This window comes from Salvelinus alpinus, chromosome 26 (genome assembly GCF_045679555.1).
Source record: "Salvelinus alpinus chromosome 26, SLU_Salpinus.1, whole genome shotgun sequence".
NCBI classification, from domain to species: Eukaryota; Metazoa; Chordata; class Actinopteri; order Salmoniformes; family Salmonidae; genus Salvelinus; species Salvelinus alpinus.
In genome coordinates this window covers 9,770,821-9,793,563 of record NC_092111.1, presented here as the reverse complement: position 1 = coordinate 9,793,563, position 22,743 = coordinate 9,770,821, and the positions used below count along the sequence as shown (strand labels likewise).

At 45.6% G+C, this 22,743-nt stretch overlaps 1 protein-coding gene across 2 annotated transcripts in view; it reads left to right on the top strand.

Annotated features, from left to right (window-relative positions):
• Positions 1-2,553: 2,553 nt before the first annotated feature.
• LOC139554618 (protein capicua homolog) overlaps positions 2,554-22,743 on the top strand; it is a 35,325-nt gene continuing 15,135 nt past the window's right edge. For both annotated transcript variants that reach the window (XM_071367572.1, XM_071367571.1), the window contains exons 1-9: positions 2,554-2,734; positions 6,062-9,990; positions 15,410-15,541; positions 16,061-16,229; positions 16,983-17,082; positions 17,378-17,560; positions 20,539-20,671; positions 21,229-21,404; positions 21,695-21,833. In XM_071367572.1, the coding sequence (XP_071223673.1) occupies positions 6,231-9,990; positions 15,410-15,541; positions 16,061-16,229; positions 16,983-17,082; positions 17,378-17,560; positions 20,539-20,671; positions 21,229-21,404; positions 21,695-21,833 (4,792 nt within the window). In that variant the 5' untranslated portion in view covers positions 2,554-2,734; positions 6,062-6,230. The remainder of the gene's footprint in view (positions 2,735-6,061; positions 9,991-15,409; positions 15,542-16,060; positions 16,230-16,982; positions 17,083-17,377; positions 17,561-20,538; positions 20,672-21,228; positions 21,405-21,694; positions 21,834-22,743) is intronic.

Sequence of the window (22,743 nt, the reverse complement as noted above, 5' to 3'; positions counted from 1 at the left end):
AATAAGTTATTCAAAGATTATTCAAATGTAATTAGCATTTTTGTAGTCAATATGCAACTATGTGCTGTAAAATAAAGTTATATCAATAGAACTGTGGGCCTTGTCTGCTTTGTGCAGGTCTATAGGCTTCAGATGGTATGCATCTATATAACTCCAGCCTATTGCATTATGGGTTACATAGCGTACACTTGTCCTTGCCTTTATTTACATTGGTTTACATCACATATTGTTCTCTGCTATTTTTCGAAGCGACCTCCATTATAATCCTTTTCTTAACATAAGGTGATGGTTACATGGACCCAAGGTAAGCCTAACCTTGGAGTACAAAGCATGTTCAATGTACAGTTTACAGTGAAAGTACTTTTATTCCAGGGTCCTTGCAACCAATTGGAGATATAGACTGCATCAAGCCCCTTTTGTAAACAGAAACTCAAAGCCCAAGAGCTACTGTGTGCGTGAGAGCATACTTGTGTGCAGGAGTATGCTTGCATGTGTGTGTGTTTGTGTATTTAGGGAGCGAGATTGGCCTGGACAGCATGTGAGCCAGAGCCCTGTAATCGGGATTCATTACCAGTGTGTCATGTGAATGGGAGAGCTACTTTTCTAACCTGGCCAGACTCACCACTTGAACTCTGCCCACAGTAGCAGCATTGCATGTTAGTGCATGTTTACTGTATGCTATCTCCTCTCTGTCCATGCAGATATCCTCAGTGAGTCAGTGTCACAGAGGGATTGAGCTTTCCCACATAGCTATGCGTTTATGTAATGTGGATATAGGATTTTTGCTTTCCTACATGTAGTATTTATCATGCTCCTAAAAGGGCTCTGAGATAAGAACAGGATTAGGTGTAATGGGTTATGATGCAGCTATAATGCATTGTAAGATTTGTCATGCCCACGTATAGTCCCCTTGTAAAGCCTTATAATCATCACATAATGATTTTGACAAATTGCTTTTTAGAATGATTTGAAAATAGTATGAAATAATATAAGCCTTATTATAAGCCATTGTAATGTTATTATTCAGAGTTATAAACCATTATACCTGCAGGCTTCACTGTAGGTCAAATGTTACCAGATTACTCAACGAGCTCATTGAAAAACGAGAGATTCTGTATGATGTTTGCATCTCTATGTCACCGGCTTACGAAATCATTTCTCAAAGTTACTTCTCTCATATTCTGTTGTCCTACATTTCTGATGATGCGTAGACACTGTGAATGAACACAGACTGCTGAGAGACTGCAGTGCTCTACCCATCAAGGCATGGAACGGCTTGCATATCCCTGTGTGTGTGTGTGCATGTGCAGTATGTGTGTATGAGCCTGGTATGTAGGCCTATGCATGCGCATATATGTGTACGAGCTTGGCATGTGTGTATGCGCGTCCATGCATGCACGTATGTGTGTATGAACCTGCTCTGTGTGTGCGTGCACTTCCACGCACAAAGGTTACATAACACCCTAACATGTTATAACTACATGGTATGTGCATGACAAACACACTTCATTGCCGCAGTAAGCAGAACTATAGTGTTGACCAAGACCAGTCCGCTCACCATCTGTACATGCAGGGAACAGTTGCACTGCTACAAACCAATCCATACGAACATGATACCTATCATCATTATGAAATGTTATAGAGGAATATATATGGCTCATTCCCTTTGGAACAGTAATCCTAGGTTTAGACTCATTTACTCTGGACCCTTCCTGTTTGGCTCAGCTGATGGCAACAAGCATGATGACCTCATCACAGTACTTGGTCATTGGCCTAGAGACCCTCTATCATTTGGCCAATCATAGATTGATTTGGTGACGTTAGCTTTATAGTCTATCGGTTGGATGGGGAGGCGGGACAAAGCGCGCACTGACGTCAACGATAGTATATAGAGCGCTGTGATTGGCTAGACTGGCTAATGTAAAGGAGAAGAATGAAAATATCAAAGGATACAATAGGGAAAAAACGATGGATAAAAAACGTATATTCGAAATAAATAACAAAAATGGACATTCATAATGTCTAGGTTTTCGATGTCACTTGCTTGAGCGCATTGATCAGCGAAAATAAACATCTCTAAACTTTTTTCTATCCCATTCCCCTCCCCATTTACTTGCTGGTTGAACGTCACTTGCCTCTTCAATACTGGTCATGTAAGCTACAGGTTAAATGTTGTTGTTTTTTTTACAACAGATGTCCTTATATTACCACAACTGCAAAACCGAGCGTTAAAGAACATCAGGTCCCAAATTACAATTTTTATAGGACTGTTATCTCCGCTGTATGCGTTTGTAGATTGGTGAGGAGAGTTATTTTTATTCCATTCGCCCGCCTACTCCGTCAGCAGACCTCCCCTAAAGCACTATTGGATGCCGCAGCCCTGTCCTAAACAGCTGTTTGGTGTTTTGCCACAGCACGATTCGACTAAACACGGTGTCAATCAAATATACATTGCCATGTAGTTCCTTGGATTCATGAAATCTACTGGCTACTGTACTCAAATGTGTCCTCTGATTGGCTACATGGACTAGTGTCAAGGCTTTGGGCTTCATTCACCATTTTGCGACTGTAGAGTAGAATGTACAGAGCAGTCAGTAGTTATTCCTCCTTTAAGTTGCTTTACAGAAGAAAGATAATGTGACAGTCTGTTAAATGTCAACCCTGGATATCCGATTATAGGCCTAACGATTTCGCTACTGACTCGATAAATATCTGCATTGAAAATAATTTTGTGGTGAGTAAAACCTACAAATCTTTCTTCTGCAGCACTGCAGTAGCCTGTTTTGCTTTGTCGACCTGCTACGTTGTAGACGTTGCAAATAATAAGCACCCTCTATAACTACTAATACAATTATATTTTCATATTTTATAATACTCTACGGAGAGAAGTAAAGAGATGATTGGATGCCACACTTCATGAAAAGGGAGCGGTGCGGGTGGATTGTCAGCCTAAAACTTTTCCCCCAGAAAATATTCAACGCCATAACTGCCATTATAAGACTGAGACTTCCTAGAAGTGTTTTTCTTAGGTTGCGATTGAAAGCAAACATTGAAGCAATCTGTATCACCTACATAGTTATTAGCTTTATTATCTCTACATAGGCTACTATTCGTGATACAAAATGTCTATTTGAATCTGTCCTTCGCCTGCAGGCTTGTGGGCCGCGTTTCTACGTTGTGTCCACAATTTTTACTTTTTATTGTAACTTAATGTACAACGTTGCAGTTTGCACTCGCCGGTAAATTAATTACTAAGTTGCATCCAGTAATGTCTACATTTTACAACGGTTGTCACGAGTGAATTCGCAGCATAATTACTTTGGCTTCTGTCGCACGATGTAACGTTAATTACATATTGTTAGATTTAAGTAAGCCTAAATCTGTTTGTAATACCTTTTTATGAGTTGTTCCACAGCAACATATTTTGGAATACTAGGCCTTTAAATGTTTAATGTCCCGTGTTAAATGTTGCACGAAGAAGATTCTTCTAAGCGGCCTTGTGTTGTTAGACCTGCGTCACTGGACTTCACGGCCCTGTTGTGTAGTAAGCTGATAGTAATCGCAAAGCACTACGACCAATAAGAGTGGTTGACACATATACAGCACGGTAACGTTACTATTCAGCAAAACTAACAGTGACGCCGTTCTTGCATTCGTTTGCATCTAACAGTACTTCAGTTTAGGGTTGTAGTTTGTTTTTGATCTACATTCAGCCTAAGTACTTTGGTAGGCAGGCCCTACGTGAAGTTTGTAAATTATCCGGTAGTTGCACTATAGGTCAATATTCTCCAGTAGTTATCATCGTTTTATAGTTATGTATTGATGAATCGAAACTGTAGAGGTGTAAATTCACCCCACTGTTGAATCAACGTTTTTCCCACGTCATTTAAATGAAATTACGTTTAACCAACGTAGACTATACTTTGAATTGACGTCTGTGCACATTGGGATGTTATGTGAATATTGATTTTCATTATGGTCACATAGGATATTACCACAAGTTCTCCAATTGTGACAAATGGCAATGTTATAACATGGTAATATGCTAAGTTTATAGAGCATAGATATAGGCAACATATATATATTTTTACCTTTATTTAACTAGACAAGTCTGTCAAGAACAAACTCTTATTTACAATGACGGCCTACACCGGCCAAACACGGACGACGCTGGGCCATTTGTGTCCCTATGGGACTCCCAATCACGGCCGGTTGTGATACAGCCTGGATTCGAACCAGGGTGTCTGTAGCCTCTAGCACTGAGATGCAGTGTCTTAGACCGCTGCGCCACTCTGGATCCCGAGTGAACATTGACACAACAGAAGAGTGAACATTGACACAACAGAAGAGTGAACATTGACACAACAGAAGAGTGAACATTGACACAACAGAAGAGTGAACATTGACGCAATATTGATAAATGGATAAGGCTCGTACATTTAGAAGGGAAATGCGTTGTACCTTCATTTATCGAAATTGTTATGACACTCACCCACATACTTGCCGGTGTGCACTATTGAGTAAACAATGTGCACACTTCTAACTTGAAAAAAGTGAGTCAACAAATGACATTATGATGACAGTTCTTTGAACGCAATCTCAAGTCTCCCAAATATAATTTGCATAACACAGGTACCGGGTTGTAACTGTGTGTATTATCAAACAGCAGTTTACGTATAGTGTGGTCACAACAATACAGGTCTGTAGTTTCTCATTACAAGTGGATAGATACCTTGGAGTTCTGTAGAGCTAAATGAATTAAATGACTAGACGTACATGACATTGTAACAACCTAATATTCAATAAATATCATCATTTCTCCATGACATGTAGCATTAAATCCCAACGTGATAAAAGCAAACTCATACTCCACAATATCATTTTGTCTAGACTTTGACGTTTGCCTTTGGTCCTGCTTTGTTAGAGGATTAGATAGACTTTTTGTTGAATCACGGCGTTGTGTTGTCTGAAACTCTGAGGCGGATGGGAACTGTGTGCTGGAACAAACGACCCAGAATGTAAGCATGATAGGCCTACAACACATGGCACTGCCTGTTTCAATGGAAAACCCAAACCAAACCTGTTGGTTTTCAGTTCGTTTCTGTCATCAGCATTTGTCAGCATTCGAGCAACATAGGTGTTTTCCCTGGCAGTGACAAATGCCTCTAAATGAGAGAGTGGTTGTTGGTATGAAATCTAAGGAGAAAGAGAGGGCTAAAGAGAGAGGATAATCAAGTAGCAGGAAGTTAGGTAATGGTCCATGACAGGAAGTGTGGATTGTAGGGGCGGATTGGTTCAGCTACGAAATAGATGAAGGTCACCACCGAGAACCAGAGAGAGAGAAAGAAGGAGGGAGTAAGAGAAAGAGAGAAATGCGAGTGAACAAGAAGGAATTCCCCCTCCTCAACTGTCATAGCCAAGAAACCAGAGAGAGATAGAGAGAGTGTGTGTGTGTGTGTGTGTGTGGGTGCAGACTTGTCTGGACAAGCACTTCCAAATGTGCTCGCCACTATTCTGCTATATTGTTATATTACTTTACACACTATATAAGATTGCTTCATTATGGTTTCATTTGTATTCACACAGGGTTATGTGTATAATTATATTTGATACTTAAATCTTTTCTCTTGCCCATTCACCCTCTGAATGCCACACACACACACACACACAATCCATGTCTCAGTTGTATCAAGACTTATAGCTTTCACCTGGATTCATGTGGTCAGTCTATGTAATGGAAAGAGCAGTTTTTCCTAATATTTTGTACACTCAGTGAAATTCATGTGAAATGATTTTTGTTATAAAATGGTAATACCCATTACTTCTTGAGTTGAATGATATATCATTCATATCAATAATGAATGCATTACCAAGGACACAAAATACATGGTTTTATAGAATAGGTCTGTATTTGAAATTATTTGGTAAAACTGGGTCCAGTTTTTCTTTGACAACCACTTCTCCCCACCGTTACCTTATCTGGTGAATAGGCTTTGTATAATGTCACAATGCATTCACCACATGAATAATCCATCCCTTGTTACACTCTGCTCTGTTTCAGGGTCTGCAATAAGGTGGAAAGAGCTGGAGAAACAGAAAGAGGAAAGGGCGGGAGAAGAGAGAGAGGAGCTGGAAGAGCAGGGAAATAGAGGGAGGAGAGAGGAACAAAGATTCTGGACTCTGGAAAAATTAAGCCACTGTAAATAGTAAAGAAAACTCCCAATGCAGAGATGAAGCCGATTAAAAAGCAAGGAAGGCGCTCGCCCCCGTCGACCCGAGCCAAAGGGGGGAAGAGACGGGGGACAGGGGACAGTGGAGAGAAAAGAGACTCGGACGAGAACAGAGACCGATCCCCCAAAATTCAGACCTCACCCCAAACCTCATCTCACTCAGAGTCTTCTCAGGAGGAGTCGGTGACACTCACAACGATGGCCACGCCAGAGAGGGAGGGCCACAGAGAGGGGCCCCGGCTCCCAGAGACAGCGGCCGCAGCAGCAGGGTCCCTCCCTGTGAAGTCGGAGGACTCCCGCCCGGGGAGCGTCAAGTCGCTGAGCGCCCACAGCACAGACAGCAGCAGCAGCGCCACCAGCGCTGCCAACAGCCCCAACCCCTCATCCAACCGCAAGACGGCCACCTTCAAGGCCCGCGTCCCCAAGAAGAAGTACACCTCTGAGCACTGTGCTGCCGCCGCCGCTGCTGCCGCCAACCACGGAAACCCCGGCAACACCGGCGCACCTCCACTGAACAGAAATAGTGCTCACTGTGACAGTAACGCTGGAAGTCAGTTGTCGAGCTTATCTTCGGGGCCCGGGTCGGCGGCGAGTGAGGGCGGTTCGCTCACTGACATCAACAGTCAGACCAGGAGACCAGTGGAGGACTACATTACCACTATAGCTCCACCACAGGACAGGGATAACACACCTGGACCCCCTCCCACAGGGGACAGAGACAGGAGAGGCCCAGAGGGAGGCAGAGAAATCTCCCCCAGCCCTGTCCGCTGCTCCTCTACAGACACGGCCAGCGAACACGACCTGGACGTGAGCGAGCCACACCGCTCCAACTCTCACCACACCAACCCCACCACCGAAGCACACACCCTGGCCCTGGTGCAACGTAGCACCCAGCACACTCCGACCCCACAGAGCCTGTCGGACGCGCTCGCCGACGCCCTGGCCAAAGGTCTAAAGAACCAGCGGGTGCTAGCCAGGCAGGCTAGGAGGAGGACTGGAAAGGGGGAAGAGGAGAACGGAGGTGGGGGGAGGGAGAGCATGGACTCAGTGTTCAGAGCGGGAGTGGTGCGGCGGGTGAGCGGCGAGCACGGCAGCCTGGAGGTGCAGCTGAACGGTGAGAAGGAGCTTTACCGCTACCCGTTCCGTGAGGGCGCCCAGGGACCCGTGGACATTATCATGGACGCCCCGCCGCCCGGCTCCCAAGCCGTCCCCATCGGCACCGCTGTGTGCGTGCCCTTCGGAGGTAACGAGGACGGCGGCACCACAGAGGCCCAGCGCCAGTGGTACCGAGAGGGCCTGGTCACCCAGGTGGACTCCCACCCGGCTGTGTCCTACCCCTATAGAGTGTTGTTAGAGGACAGAGTGTCCCCAGGGGATGAGGAGGGGGATGGCAGGGTGGGCACTCCGACCGCTGTGTGGGTGTCCCGTCAGAGCCTCCGCCTGCTGGTGCCCCCCTGGGACCTGGACCTGGGACCCTGCGGAGGGGGGCGAGAGGAAAGCGATGCCGCCGCCAAGAGAGGGCGAGAGAGGGAGAGAGAGAAAGAGGACAGGGACGAGATAGAGGTGGAGCAGGAGCTGTGTCGCCTCAGCCGTGGGATGGGGCTCAGCGCGACTGTGGCTGGGTCCGTGTTGGGGAGGCTTTCATACCCTGGAACAGCCCCCGCCTCCTCGTCTTCCTCCACTGTCAGCTCCCCCGTCACCCCCGCCTCGGTGCTGAGTCTGGTGGCCGGAAGAGACTGGGAGCGAGAGAAGGACTTGGTGGAGAGAGAGCGGGAGCTCCAGAGGAAACAAGAGAGAGATAACCGAGAGAGGGCCAAGCAGCACCACCACTTCATGCCCCTGACCCCCGAGGAGGACATAGAGGTGTCCCACTTCAGCATGGTGCCCATGGGGGTGGCGGGGGGGGCGGCCAAGGCCCTGGCGGTGTCCCAGCACAGGCACATACTCTCCAAGCCGCCCCCGGGCTACCTCAGCCCCCACCTGTCCGTGGTCCGGAGCCTCGGCGGCACCCCGCTGGTGGGCCCCCACCTGGCCCTCAACCCCCACCCCCCTCCCTCCCCCACGGTGCTACTGGGGCTAGAGTCGGGAGCGCTGGCAGCGGGGGCGGCCGTCATCGCCACCCCTCAGCTCCCTCCTCTGTCCTCCTCGTCCTCCCGTGGCTCCCTGGATAAGCCACCCTCTTCAAACTCCATCTCCCACGGTGCATCTGGAGGGGGTGGAGGCTCGTGCTCGACGTCCTCGTCGCGCTCCCGCACCCCGCTCACGGCGGCCCAGCAGAAGTACAAGAAGGGCGACGTGGTGTGTACCCCCACGGGCATCCGCAAGAAGTTCAACGGCAAGCAGTGGAGGAGGCTGTGCTCCAGAGAGGGCTGCTCTAAGGAGTCCCAGAGAAGAGGCTACTGCTCGCGTCATCTCTCCATGAGAACTAAAGAGATGGAGGCCAGCGGAGGGGGCAGAGACCGGGGCGGGGCCAGCAGTACGGGCACCCTAACCCCGTCAGACCTGAGGCTGGGCTGCGGCCGGACCAGTTCAGAGTTCGACTGGGACAACACGTCGCGAGACAGCAGCGAAGCGAGCAGTAGGGGAGGGGATTCACGCCCCCGCTTGGTCCTGCCCTCGCTCCTGCCCCAGGACTTATCACGCTTCGACTTTGATGAGTGCGAGGCGGCCACAATGCTGGTATCTCTGGGCAGCTCCCGCTCGGGCACGCCTTCCTTCTCTCCCATCTCCAACCAGTCGCCCTTCTCGCCCACACCGTCGCCCTCGCCTTCCCCGCTTTTCGTGTTCCGACCGGCCACCTTCAGCCCCATCACGGCGCCGCCTTCGCTCACCCCTCGCCGCCACCGCCACCTGAGCGGCACTAAGATGGTCACGCCGGGCTCGGAGCGCGAGCGCCACCTGTCGGGCATCGTACCCACCTTCCAGACCAACCTCACCTTCACTGTGCCCATGAGCCCCAGCAAGCGGAAACTTGATGCCCTTCCTCCGCCCCTGCCCCTTTCTGTCCAGGATTACGCCAAGCCCGACCAGCAGTTAGGGGAGACTATAGGCCTCAGCCCAGCCGCCTTCAGGGTGCTCTCTCCTCAGAGCCAGCCCACCACCCCCTCCTCCCTCTCCTTCCCCCGGCCCCGGAGCGCCACCAGCCGCCCCCCGTCCTCCGCCGCCTCCACCCCCCCGCCAATGCTGGTGTCCCCCACCCCTCCCTCCCCCTTGCCCCAGGACCCCAGTCCCCGCCGCGTCGTGCCCCTGCGAGACTCCCCCGTCATCGTGCGGAACCCCGACGTCCCCCTGGCCAAGTTCACAGATGGACCCCTGGTGAGGAGGGGAGGAGGAGGCCGCTCCTCCAGAGAGCACAGCCAGCCCCTGCACCTTGCCACCGGCCTCCAAGCACCCGTGCCCATCAACGGTGCCGCCACCAATGGCGCAGTCCTCCTGCGAAACCCCGCCTCCACCCTGGTCCTTGTAACCTCCTCCCAGTCCCTGACCCCAGCCGTCGCCGGACACCCTGCCCACTCCAGCCCCACCCTCAGTGGTGGCTCCGCCTCCATCTCCTCTACTGGCTCCGCTCTCTCCAGCTCTGGATCAGGAGGTAGAGAGTGGGAGAGGAAGCCCGGCGGGCACCAGGACGCCATTGGAGGGGCATTGCCCCAGCCGGTAGCCTGCCACCCCTCTCCAACCGCCCTGCTGCCCCTCATCCTACCAGCCGAGTCCCCTCACCCTGCACCCCGCAAGGACATCATCATTGGACGGCCCGGGACAGGTAAGACAACAATTATTATTGGGGTGTATAAGGGTTAGTATATAGAGGTGTATAGGATAGTGGTTAGTATATAGAGGTGTATAGGGGTTAGTATATAGAGGTGTATAGTGGTTAGTATATAGAGGTGTATAGGATAGTGATTAGTATATAGAGGTGTATAGGGGTTAGTATATAGAGTTGTATAGGATAGTGGTTAGTATATAGAGGTGTATAGGATAGTGGTTAGTATATAGAGGTGTATAGGGGTTAGTATATAGAGGTGTATAGGGGTTAGTATATAGAGGTGTATAGGAGTTAGTATATAGAGGTGTATAGGGGTTAGTATATAGACGTGTATAGGATAGTGGTTAGTATATAGAGCTGTATAGGGGTTAGTATATAGAGGTGTATAGGGGTTAGTATATAGAGGTGTATAGGATAGTGGTTAGTATATAGAGGTGTATAGGGGTTAGTATATAGAGGTGTATAGTGGTTAGTATATAGAGGTGTATAGTGGTTAGTATATAGAGGTGTATAGGATAGTGGTTAGTATATAGAGGTGTATAGGGGTTAGTATATAGAGGTGTATAGGATAGTGGTTAGTATATAGAGGTGTATAGGATAGTGGTTAGTATATAGAGGTGTATAGGGGTTAGTATATAGAGGTGTATAGGGGTTAGTATATAGAGGTGTATAGGAGTTAGTATATAGAGATGTATAGGGGTTAGTATATAGAGGTGTATAGTGGTTAGTATAGAGAGGTGTATAGGATAGTGGTTAGTATATAGAGGTGTATAGGATAGTGGTTAGTATATAGAGGTGTATAGTGGTTAGTATAGAGAGGTGTATAGGGGTTAGTATATAGAGGTGTATAGTGGTTAGTATATAGAGGTGTATAGGATAGTGGTTAGTATATAGAGGTGTATAGGGGTTAGTATATAGAGGTGTATAGTGGTTAGTATATAGAGGTGTATAGGATAGTGGTTAGTATATAGAGGTGTATAGTGGTTAGTATAGAGAGGTGTATAGGGGTTAGTATATAGAGGTGTATAGTGGTTAGTATATAGAGGTGTATAGGATAGTGGTTAGTATGTAGAGGTGTATAGGGGTTAGTATATAGAGGTGTATAGGATAGTGGTTAGTATATAGAGGTGTATAGGGGTTAGTATATAGAGGTGTATAGTGGTTAGTATATAGAGGTGTATAGGATAGTGGTTAGTATATAGAGGTGTATAGGGGTTAGTATATAGAGGTGTATAGTGGTTAGTATATAGAGGTGTATAGGATAGTGGTTAGTATATAGAGCTGTATAGGGGTTAGTATATAGAGGTGTATAGGGGTTAGTATATAGAGGTGTATAGGGGTTAGTATATAGAGGTGTATAGGGGTTAGTATATAGAGGTGTATAGGGGTTAGTATATAGAGGTGTATAGGGGTTAGTATATAGAGGTGTATAGGGGTTAGTATATAGAGGTGTATAGGATAGGGGTTAGTATATAGAGCTGTATAGGGGTTAGTATATAGAGGTGTATAGGATAGGGGTTAGTATATAGAGGTGTATAGGGGTTAGTATATAGAGGTGTATAGGATAGTGGTTAGTATATAGAGGTGTATAGGGGTTAGTATATAGAGGTGTATAGGGGTTAGTATATAGAGGTGTATAGGATAGTGGTTAGTATATAGAGGTGTATAGGGGTTAGTATATAGAGGTGTATAGAGGTTAGTATATAGAGGTGTATAGGGGTTAGTATATAGAGGTGTATAGGATAGGGGTTAGTATATAGAGTTCTATAGAGGTTAGGGGTATATAGACATCATAGTAACATACATCAGTGATAAGGGGAATGGGAAGAGTTATTATTGCAGTTATGCGACACCATTCTTCCACAAGAAATTCCATCAGTTGGTGTTTTGTTGACTGTGGTGGAAAAAACTCACTCAGGCTCTGCTACAGAATCTCCCATAAGTGTTCAACTGGGTAGAGATCTGGTGACTGAGATGGCCATGGCATATGGTTTACATCGTTTTCCTGCTCATCAAACCATTCAGTGACCACTCGTGCCCTGTAGATGGGGGCGTTGTCAACCTGGAAGAGACCACTCCCATCAGGGTAGAAATGATTCACCACAGGTTGAAGGTGATCACTCAGAATGTCTGTGTATTCATTGCCGTTTACCTTGCCCTCTAAGGGGTTGTGCGGATCTAAACCATGCCAGGAAAATGCACCCCACACCTTAGCAGAGGCGCCAGAACCCTCATTTACTCAAGTGTTTTCTTTATTTGGGCAGTTACGTATGTTTAAAAAGGAGTGACTTCAGTGACAATAATTGTACATTTGAGTGTGGTGAAATGGCACAACATGGCTGCAAGAGCGCTGTGTCAGTCATATGGTAGTGTAACGTTTGTGGTTTCAGTCGTCTGGTGTGTCTTTCAGAATGTTTTGTAGGGGTGTGGCTCAGTGTGTGTGTGTGTGGGGGGGGGGGGGGGGGGGGGGTCAACGAGTGTGTGATAAGGGGTGTGGGTCTGTGTGCTTCAGTTTCAGTTCAACTTTGAAAAAGGGATGTGTCTAAACATGCAAGGCTGCTGAGAGCAGGGAGGACACACACACACAGCGCTCAATATAGCAGACAATGCACAACCTCGGGCAGAGTACCAAGGGCAAGTCCAGTGTTTTTTTCATCCCGCTGAAATGGAAAGGACCAATAGTATTACAGTGTTGTCATGGATACTTTGTCTCTCGATAGAATTAGTGCAGTCAAGTGTAGAGCTCTCTTTGCTTATTGGATCGTGCTTCTCTCCGCTATTCGGTCAAGTTGTACTCTATGGGGGCGAATCCTAACTTCCACTTCAAATGTTCACTTGGTCCCATTGAAGTCAACGGGAGAGGAAGTGAATGCTTAAAGCTAGCCTGTCTAGAGCGGTAGTCTCAGCGTGTGTGTATGAAGTAACGTGCTCCGCCGTGGCCCTCCCAAATGTCATGAGATTATCTGAGGAGGGCTTGCAAGTTCAAGACTTCAAACACTTGTGAGAAGAAACCCCTCTGTCCTGTAAACACAACTCAGTCATCCTTCCTCGTGTACAGTATCTCACCTGGCCAACATCAAATCGAATCAAATGTTATTTGTCACGTAAACAACAGGTGTAGACTAACAGTGGAATGATTACTTAGGGGGCCCTTCCTATCAATGCAGAGAGAAAGAAATAATAGAAAAATAAGTCAAACACATAATAATAAATACGCAATGAGTAAAGATAACTTGGCTAAATACCCGGGGTACCAGTACTGAGTCGATGTGCAGGGGTATGAGGTAATTGAGGTAGATACACTATATATACAAAAGTATGCGGACAACCCTTCAAATTAGTGGATTCGGCTATTTCAGCCACACCCGTTGCTGACAGGTATATAAAATCATGCACACAGCCATGCAATCTCCATAGACAAACATTTGTCAGCAGAATGGCCTTACTGAAGAGCTCAGTGACTTTCAACGTGGCACCGTCATAGGATGCCACCTTTCCAACAAGTCAGTTTGTCAAATTTCTGCCCTGCTAGAGTTGCCCCTGTCAACTGCCCCGGTCAACAACGGCTCAGCCGCGAAGTGGTAGGCCACTGGAAGCAACGTCAACACAATAACTGTTCGTCTGGAGATTCATGGAATGGGTTTCCATGGCCGATCAACCACACACAAGCCTAAGATCCCCATGTGCAATGCCAGGCATTGGCTGGAATGGTGTTAAGCTCGCCGCCATTGGACTCTGGAGCAGTGGAAAGGCGTTCTCTGGAGTGATGAATCACGCTTCACCATCTGGCAGTCCGACGGACGAATCTGGGTTTGGCGGATGCCAGGAGAACGCCACCTGCCCCAATGCATAGTGCCAAGCATTTCGCTACACCCACAATAACATCTGCTAAATGTGACCAATGAAATTTGATTTGAACTGTAAAGTTTGGTGGAGGAGGAATAATTGTCTGGGGCTGTTTTTCATGATTTTGTCAAGGCCCCTTAGTTCCAGTGAATGGAAATCTTAACGCTACAGCAAATAATGACATTCTAGACGATTCCGTGCTTCCAACTTTTTGCCAACAGTTTGGCGAAGGCCCTTTCCTGTTTCAGCATGACAATGTCCCCGTGCACAAAGCGAGGTCCATACAGAAATGGTTTGTCGAGATTGGTGTGGAATAACTTGACTGGCCTACACAGAGCCCTGACCTCAACCACATCGAACACCTTTGTGATGAATTGAAACACAGACGGCGAGCCAGGCCTAATCGCCCAACATCAGTGCCCGACCTCACTAAAGCGCTTGTGGCTGAATGGGGGTAGAAGCTGTTCAGTATCCTGTTGGTTCCAGACTTGGGACTTGCCGTGCTGTAGCAGAGAGAACTGACACCGCCTGGTATAGAGGTCCTGGATGGCAGGGAGCTCGGCCCCCGTGATGTACTGGGCCGTATGCACTACCCTCTGTAGCGCCTTGCGGTCGGATGCCAAGCAGTTGCCATACCAAGCGGTAATGCAGCCAGTCAAGATGCTCTCAATGGTGCAGCTATAGAACTTTTTGTAGATCTGAGGACCCATGCCAAATCTTTTCAGCCTCCTGAGGGGGAAGAGGTGTTGTCGTGCCCTTTTCGTGACTGTGTTGGTGTGTGTGGACCATAATAGATCCTTGGTGATATGAAAATGTCAAGGGATCAATCTGTGTGACTCGAAAATCTTAAGCAGCTCTAATGTGCAAAACCCCATATAAGTATACATTGTTCTTGACCAACTAGGTTGTCATTGTAAAAGATAATTTGATCTCAATTATGTACTTCCTAAATATCTAAAATAATGGAAGCATATTATATACTAATCAAGACCTATGTTGCTTTTCCAATGAGACCTTATATATTAGTTTTCCCTTTAACTGTTTGACTGTATGACTGTTAACCAGTGTACTCTTAGAAAAAAAGGTGCTGTCCAGAACCTTAAAGGGTTCTTCGGCTGTCCCCATCTGAGAACCCTTTGGAGAACCCTTTCTGGATCCAGGTAGAACCCTTTTGAGTTCCATGTAGAACCCTTTACAGAGAGGCTTCGACATGGAACCCAAAAGAGTTTTATCTGAAACCAAAAAGGGTTCTCCAAAGGGTTCTCCGAAGGGGACAGCCGAAGAACCCTTTTGGAACCCTTTTTTTCTAAGAGTGTGTGTTTTCTAAAATGGTGGGTCAATTCCCAATGGGGCTGAGAGGGGCATGACTAAAGACTGCTCAGACAGGAAATATTTTGTTTTCTTAAGAGTCACAAGAGAATTCAAATGGCGGAGAATTCAGTATGGTCACGCCGTCATGGCACGAAGACGTTTGGGAACCACTACAGTTAACCCTCACTATTTGAGACTTAAAATAAATCGCCAACTATTCTTAATATTTTCCTTACGAATCTGCCTTTTCCTCCCACAGTATGGACCAATGTGGAGCCCCGTTCAGTGCCAGTGTTTCCTTGGCATTCATTGGTCCCTTTCCTGGAGCCCAGCCAATCGAGTGCGGCTGCCCAGCCCGCTGATGGCCAACAGCTTGTCAATCAGAGCAAAGGTGAGGATTTGTTCAACACTTCACTCGTGTTGAAATAAATAGGCCTATTCTAGTCAGGTTGCATACACAACTCATGTGTTGTACTTACTTCTTTTGTAAAGATATTTAGTGTACAGTATACCGTATTGCATCTTTCACTAAATAATTGCATCTTTCACTAAATCTTTCACTGCATCACTTCATAAATAAATAACTTCAATAACTGAACAAAAATAAATAACTCTTAGTACAAATAAAACATTTTTTTTAATGTTGGTGACATTCGACCTGCGTGTTTTTGCAATTACCTTGAGATCTAGTTACTCATTGTGTCCAATAATCATAATTTCTCTATTAAACCATTTTAGCTTCTTAATGTAAGGGATAATCAACAAGGGGCTATGCGTTCTCTGGAAATAATGCACTTTGCAGGAGGTGGGTGCCAGGACACAGAGCAGAGTGGTAATTACCAAGCAGTTATAGATGAGGGATGAAAAACAACCAGCGTCCACCAACTAACTCCCTTCTCACTTGTCTCAGAGCCCCGTTGTGGGGTGGCGCTAGTGAGTGACGGATGGGTGGGTCCACCAGACGCAGAGCAAGGGTCTCCATCCCGCCCACCACCCTCCTCCAAAGACAACGACCCCCCAGCTGGAAGAGCAGAAAGAGGTGGAGCCGACAGCGAGACGGAGAGCGATGCAGACGACCCGTACGTTTTCTAAAATAGGTTGTTTAATGGTCGATTGAAGGTGTGTCGACTGTTGTATTGCAGGTGACACACTACGAGTGGGAGGTCAAAGGAAATAATGTTGTCTGTAATCTTTGACAGACCCACTATGGCTTTCTAGAACATTCCATCACAAAGGCTTGCATTGCAGTAGGACAAGACCAGTTCTCTTTCAAAACTAATTCTCTTAGTTTGATGGAGAGACCTACATAGAGAAAGTGTCATAGTTGTGTTTGTATACAATAGAATGTACCACTTAAAACCACAAAATTTGCTTAGTATTTAAGTGATGAAGAAGGATAAAAGCTTTTTGTCCTCCTCAACCTTTCTTTATCCAGGTACAGTATGTTACTAATGGCATATTCTCTTGAAGAAATAGCTATTAGCACAGAATTGAAGATGATTGGAAAATCTGTCCTACACATTCATACATTATTAAATGTTTCTGATTGGCAGGCCATATTCACATTAAGTTTCTGATTGGCAGGCCATATTCACATTACGTTTCTGATTGGCAGGCCATATTCACATTACGTTTCTGATTGGCAGGCCTTATTCACATTACGTTTCTGATTGGCAGGCCATATTCACATTAAGTTTCTGATTGGCAGGCCATATTCACATTACGTTTCTGATTGGCAGGCCATATTCACATTAAGTTTCTGATTGGCAGGCCATATTCACACTGACTTTCTGATTGGCTGGCCGCTATCACATTGAGTTTCTGATTGGCAGGTTTTTTCCGGGTGTAGCCAATGATCCTGCCCCGTCTACGAGCCCTATTAAGAGGCGCACTCAGTCCCTCAGCGCCCTTCCCAAAGATGGAGACAGAAAGGTGAGCTCTCTGCTTGTCTGTCTCTGGCTTTTATTTTCTTATCTGTGTCTCTCAGTCCAATATCTCCCACTCACATACATTATGTGTCCTTCTCTCTGTGTGCTATTAGCTCAAACTAGAAATTGCCATTATCTACAGATCGAGGATCAGATTACCTGACCCCCGATCCCAATCTTACCATTAGGGGGCTACTGACCCTGTATCAGTGATTAGGGACAAATTTGACATACTCCTTGTGGCTCATCCCTTCCATGCACCCTCTTATCACATATATCTTTCTCTCTCTCTCTCTTAGAGGGAAAAGGACCACATTCGGCGGCCGATGAACGCGTTCATGATTTTCAGCAAGCGTCACCGGGCGCTGGTTCACCAGAGGCACCCCAACCAGGACAACCGCACGGTCAGCAAGATCCTGGGCGAGTGGTGGTACGCCCTGGGGCCCAAAGAGAAGCAGAAGTACCACGACCTCGCCTTCCAGGTACATAGCAATGATGTATATAAACCCTGGATGACTGACAGGGGGCTCTGTATTGAAGCCACCGCACAGCTATCTTGGTACTCCTCCATTGTGAAAACGATTTTGAAAGCTATAGAAATGCATTTATTAACGTCTACATTCATCTTCTGTTACAGACACCTTAATGCAAATTCAATTATGTTAACTAAACATAAATCTAATAAAAATATATTAAATTATTTATTTGAGAGTACTAATGTTACTGTCCTCAGTACAAAACAAACGACTTAAATATATGTAATTTTGTCCTTGAAACATTTAATTGAAATACTGTACAATTCCTTTCATTCCTATGAAGGAGTGCTCCTACTGGGGAGTGCCAATATGGCCGACCGGTGGCTTCAAAGCCTCTCAGTGGCCAATACATAGCATCAGCAATCCAGGGTTTATATACATCATTGGTACATATTAGAGGTCGACCGATTATGATATTTCAACGCCGATACCGATTATTTTAGGACCCAAAAAAGCTGATGCCGATTAATCGGACGATTTTTATTTATATATTTGTAATTATGACAGTTATCACAAATAAGACACATTGCTTTCCGTGGTGCCAATTCAATGTAATAGTCCCACACTTGTGCTCTGCTTTTCTCAGCCATCTGTAAAATGAATATAATCGTACACACACAGCTCTCTGAAGTGACAAGGATACTGAAGAGTCTGCTTAGGAGACACAAATACTCTCAACTGTTTGAATAACAAAAAACTAGAGTTTAAGTTACCTGTGATGAATGTTGAAAACAAAAACTGTAATTTCTATATGCAGGAAATCTTATTTTAATAATGGGTATGGTAGGAATTGACTACCAAAGTGTGACTCATAATTCCCATGGCACCTTCCAGCAAAATCTGAAAAGCCGTTCCTTCATTCATTTATTCCATAGGATATTTTTAGATTCACTTCAAATAAGGTCTGTGTTTCGTGTAGGCTTACACCACCTTGCCAGTTTGATAACTGTGTAGATATCCATAGGACAAGGTAACTCTGATCAACATTGGCTAAATATAAGCACTTTTCTTTTTTTGCAGAGTGGATTTATTAAAATATGTTGACAAACGTTACCTTATCCTAGTGAGATTTACACGGGTATCAAAACGTCGAGGCGGTTTAAACCTGCACGAAACAGACCTTATTTGAAGTAGATCAAGACATTCTCTATGGAAGACATGAACGGTAAAATAACGAAGGAAACCCTTTCATGTTCCGCCGCAAGTTATTCTATGAATTATGACGCGTCGACTATTTCTCTCCATACCATTTGTATTTCATATACCTTTGTCTATTGGATGTTCTTATAGGCACTTTAGTATTGCCAGTCTAATCTCGGGAGTTGATAGGCTTTAAGTCATAAACTGCCCTGTTGTCAATGCCCTGACCTTAGAGAGCCTTTTTATGTCTCTATTTGGTTTGGTCAGGGTGTGATTTGGTGTGGGCATTCTATGTTTTGTTTTCTATGATTTTGTGTTTCTTTGTTATGGCCTGGTATGTTTCTCAATCAGGGACAGCTGTCTATCGTTGTCTCTGATTGGGAACCATACTTAGGTAGCCCTTTCTCCCTCCTTTCGTGGTGGGTAGTTAACTTTGTTTGTGGCACTAATGCCCTGTAAGCTTCACGGTTGTCTCTTTCGTTTGTTGTTTTGTTGGCGAAATTTGAAATAAAAAGGAAAATGTACGCTTACCACGCTGCACCTTGGTCCACTTCTTTCAACGGCCGTGACACCTGTGCCTCAAGCATTGCTAAGAGCTGCTGGCAAACGCAGTAAAGTGTTGTTTGAATGAATGCTTACGAGCCTGCTGCTGCCTACCACACCTCAGTCAGACTGCTCTATCAAATCATAGACTTAACTATAATATAATAAACACACAGAAATACGTGCCTTTGGTCATTAATATGGTCAAATCCGGAAATGATCATTTTGAAAACAAAACGTTTATTCTTTCAGTGAAATTCGGAACCGTTCCGTATTTTATCGAACGGGTGGCATCCCTAAGTCTAAATATTGCTGTTACATTGCACAACCTTCAATGTTATGTCATAATTATGTAAAATACTGGCAAATTAATTATGGTCTTTGTTAGGAAGAAATGGTCTTCACACGAGCCAGGCGGCCCAAACTGTTGCATATACCCTGACTCTGCTTGCACTGAACGCAAAGAACTGACACAATTTCCCTAGTTAATATTGCCTGCTAACATGAATTTCTTTTAACTAAATATGCAAGTTTAAAAATATATACTTCTGTGTATTGATTTTAAGAAAGGCATTGATGTTTATGGTTAGGTACATTTGTGCAACGATTGTGCTTTTTTCGCAAATGCGCTTTTGTTAAATCATCACCCGTTTGGCGAAGTTGAAGTAGGCTGTGATTCGATAATAAATTAACAGGCACCACATTGATTATATGCAACGCAGGACAAGCTAGTTAACCTAGTAATATCATCAACCATGTGTAGTTAACTAGTGATTATGTTAAGATTGATTGTTTTTTATAAGATACGTTTAATGCTAGCTAGCAACTTACATTGGCTCCTTGCAGCCACAAGTCCTTTTGACGCTGCACTCGCGTAACAGATTGTCAGCCTGCCACACAGTCTCCTCGTGGATTGCAATGTAATCGGCCATAATCGGTGTCCAAAAAGGCAGATTACCGATTGTTATGAAATCGGCCCTAATTAATCGGCCATGCCTCTCGTACATATACCATACAGCACAAACAGATCTGGGACCAGGCTATAATAATGATGTTAATATCAATTGATTGTATTGTTTATTGTGCATTTCAATACACCCAAGGACTCTAAACTGGAGAATAGGATATTATGTTTTCTTTCCGTCCTTCCTTCTATCCTTTTCATGTTATGACTCCGTGCCTGACTCCATTTTCTCTCTCTCCCTCCCTCCATTCTCCCTCCCTCCCTCTCTGTCTCCCAGGTGAAAGAGGCTCACTTCAAGGCCCACCCAGACTGGAAGTGGTGCAACAAGGACAGGAGGAAGTCTATCTCTGAGGGCCGAGAGACCCCAGGGGCCAAAGAGGCACGCGAGAGGAGCATGTCTGAGAGCACAGGTCAGAGTGCGTGTGTGTTAACGTGTGTGTGTGTGTGTGTGTGTGTGTGTGTGTGTGTGTGTGTGTGTGTGTGTGTGTGTGTGTGTGTGTGTGTGTTTGTGCATGTCTTTTCACTATAGGTGTGTTTTGTGTGTGCTTATTTATCATCTTAAGGTCTTACACTTTACTTACAGGAAAATGTACATAGTAATGAGAGCACTTTGATGAAAAGTGTTATCTACTTATTTGTATATTTCCGTGCTCCACTCCTCTGAGGGTGCATGTGTGTGGGTGGGTTTGTTTTTTCCTGTGCTTGTACAAGCTATTTTTAAGCTTCTTGGTTGTGTGTAATTGTGTGATTGTGTGCTTGTATGAGTGTATTTGCTATTTTGGTATGTCTTGTATACAATGTACTCTATTGGCCTGTTTCCCGGACACTGAACTAAATGGCAAGCTCATTTGAAAATCTCCATTGAATGTGCTTTTTAGTCCAGGAGTACGCTTAATCTGTGTCTGGGAAACCAGCCCTGTTTAATGTGATTTTATTAAGACTATTTTACCCCCCTCCTCTGCCGTAGAGCCTGAGTCAGTCTCTCAGGGAATGGAGGTGAAGGGTGCGGCAGGCCCGGACTGGCCTGGGGGCTCTGAGCGTCATGCGGGGGCCTACAGTGGTCAGCTCCCTCGCCCCCGGGCCTTCTCCCAGAGTGCAGTACACAGCCTGGAGAAGAGGGAGCGGGCCAGAGATGTGGAGAAGGTACAGAGGACTGATATAGTTGGTGACATCACTTTTTCTTCTGTTCTACCTGTTTTGTACACCATTTTCTCCCCTTTTTGGTCTTTCATTTTTCTTATTTCTCCGTTTAGTAATAGTTTTCCAGTAAAATACTGCATTATATCTCAAAGCACTTAGCATAGTAAGAAGGGAACTCACTCACCTTCACCACCAATGAATAGCACCCACACCCAGGTCATGCACGGCGGCTATTTTGAGCCAAACCTTCTATCACAGTGGAGCTAACTTCTAGCTCTGTGTTTCACTCTCAGTTGTGTCGAGAAGGGGCAGGCTCATTCCGCAGCCGCCCCCCTACTCTCTCCCTGACACAGTGTGGGGCCAGCGAGGACGTGACCAGCGACGAGGAGCGCATGGTCATCTGTGAGGAAGAGGGGGACGATGATGTCATGGGTGAGGTCGCAGTCATATTTAGTGTGGCTACCATAGAATTGGGAAGTTGAATTAAAAAAATAGAAGCAGGAAATGCATCACCTATGCCTCTACCGCCATTAATTTCAATTAGACTGGTTTGGATTTCTCCCTGACCAAAATGGCTTCCATTAATGACATAGCCTTTCTAGTAATTTAATAGGATCTCTATGGTGACTACTCTGTGTGTCCACTGTCTCATTCGCTGAAATAAAATAGTGTAGATTCCCTATTCTATTTACACTGCATGCTGAAAGTATTCAGCCTTATTCTAAAATGGATTCATATTTTATTTTTTTATTAAACTGTTTTTTATATATTTTTCAAATTATAAAATGTTTCAAATAATAAAAAGGTATTTACATAAGTATTCAGACCCTTTGCTATGAGACTCAAAATTGACCCCAGGTGCATCCTGTTTCGACCACTTGATTGGAGTCCACCTGTGGTAAATTCAATTGATTGGACATGATTTGGAAAGGCACACACCTGTCTATATAAGGTCCCACAGTTGACAGTGCATGTCAGAGCAAAAACCAAGCCATGAGGTTGAAGGAATTGTCCGTAGAGCTCCAAGACAGGATTATGTCAAGGCACAGATCTAACATTTCTGCAGCATTGAAGGTCCCCAAAAACACTGTGGCCTCCATAATTCTTAAATGGAAGAAGTTTGGAACCACCAAGACTCTTCCTACAGCTGGCTGCCCGACCAAACTGAGCAATCGGGAGAGAAGCGCCTTGGTCAGGGAGGTGACCAAGAACCTGATGGTCACTCTAAGAGAGCTCCAGAGTTCCTCTGTGGAGATGGGAGAACCTTCCAGAAGAACAACCATCTCTGCAGCACTCTACCAATCAGGCCTTTATGGTAGAGTGGCCAGACAGGAGCCACTCC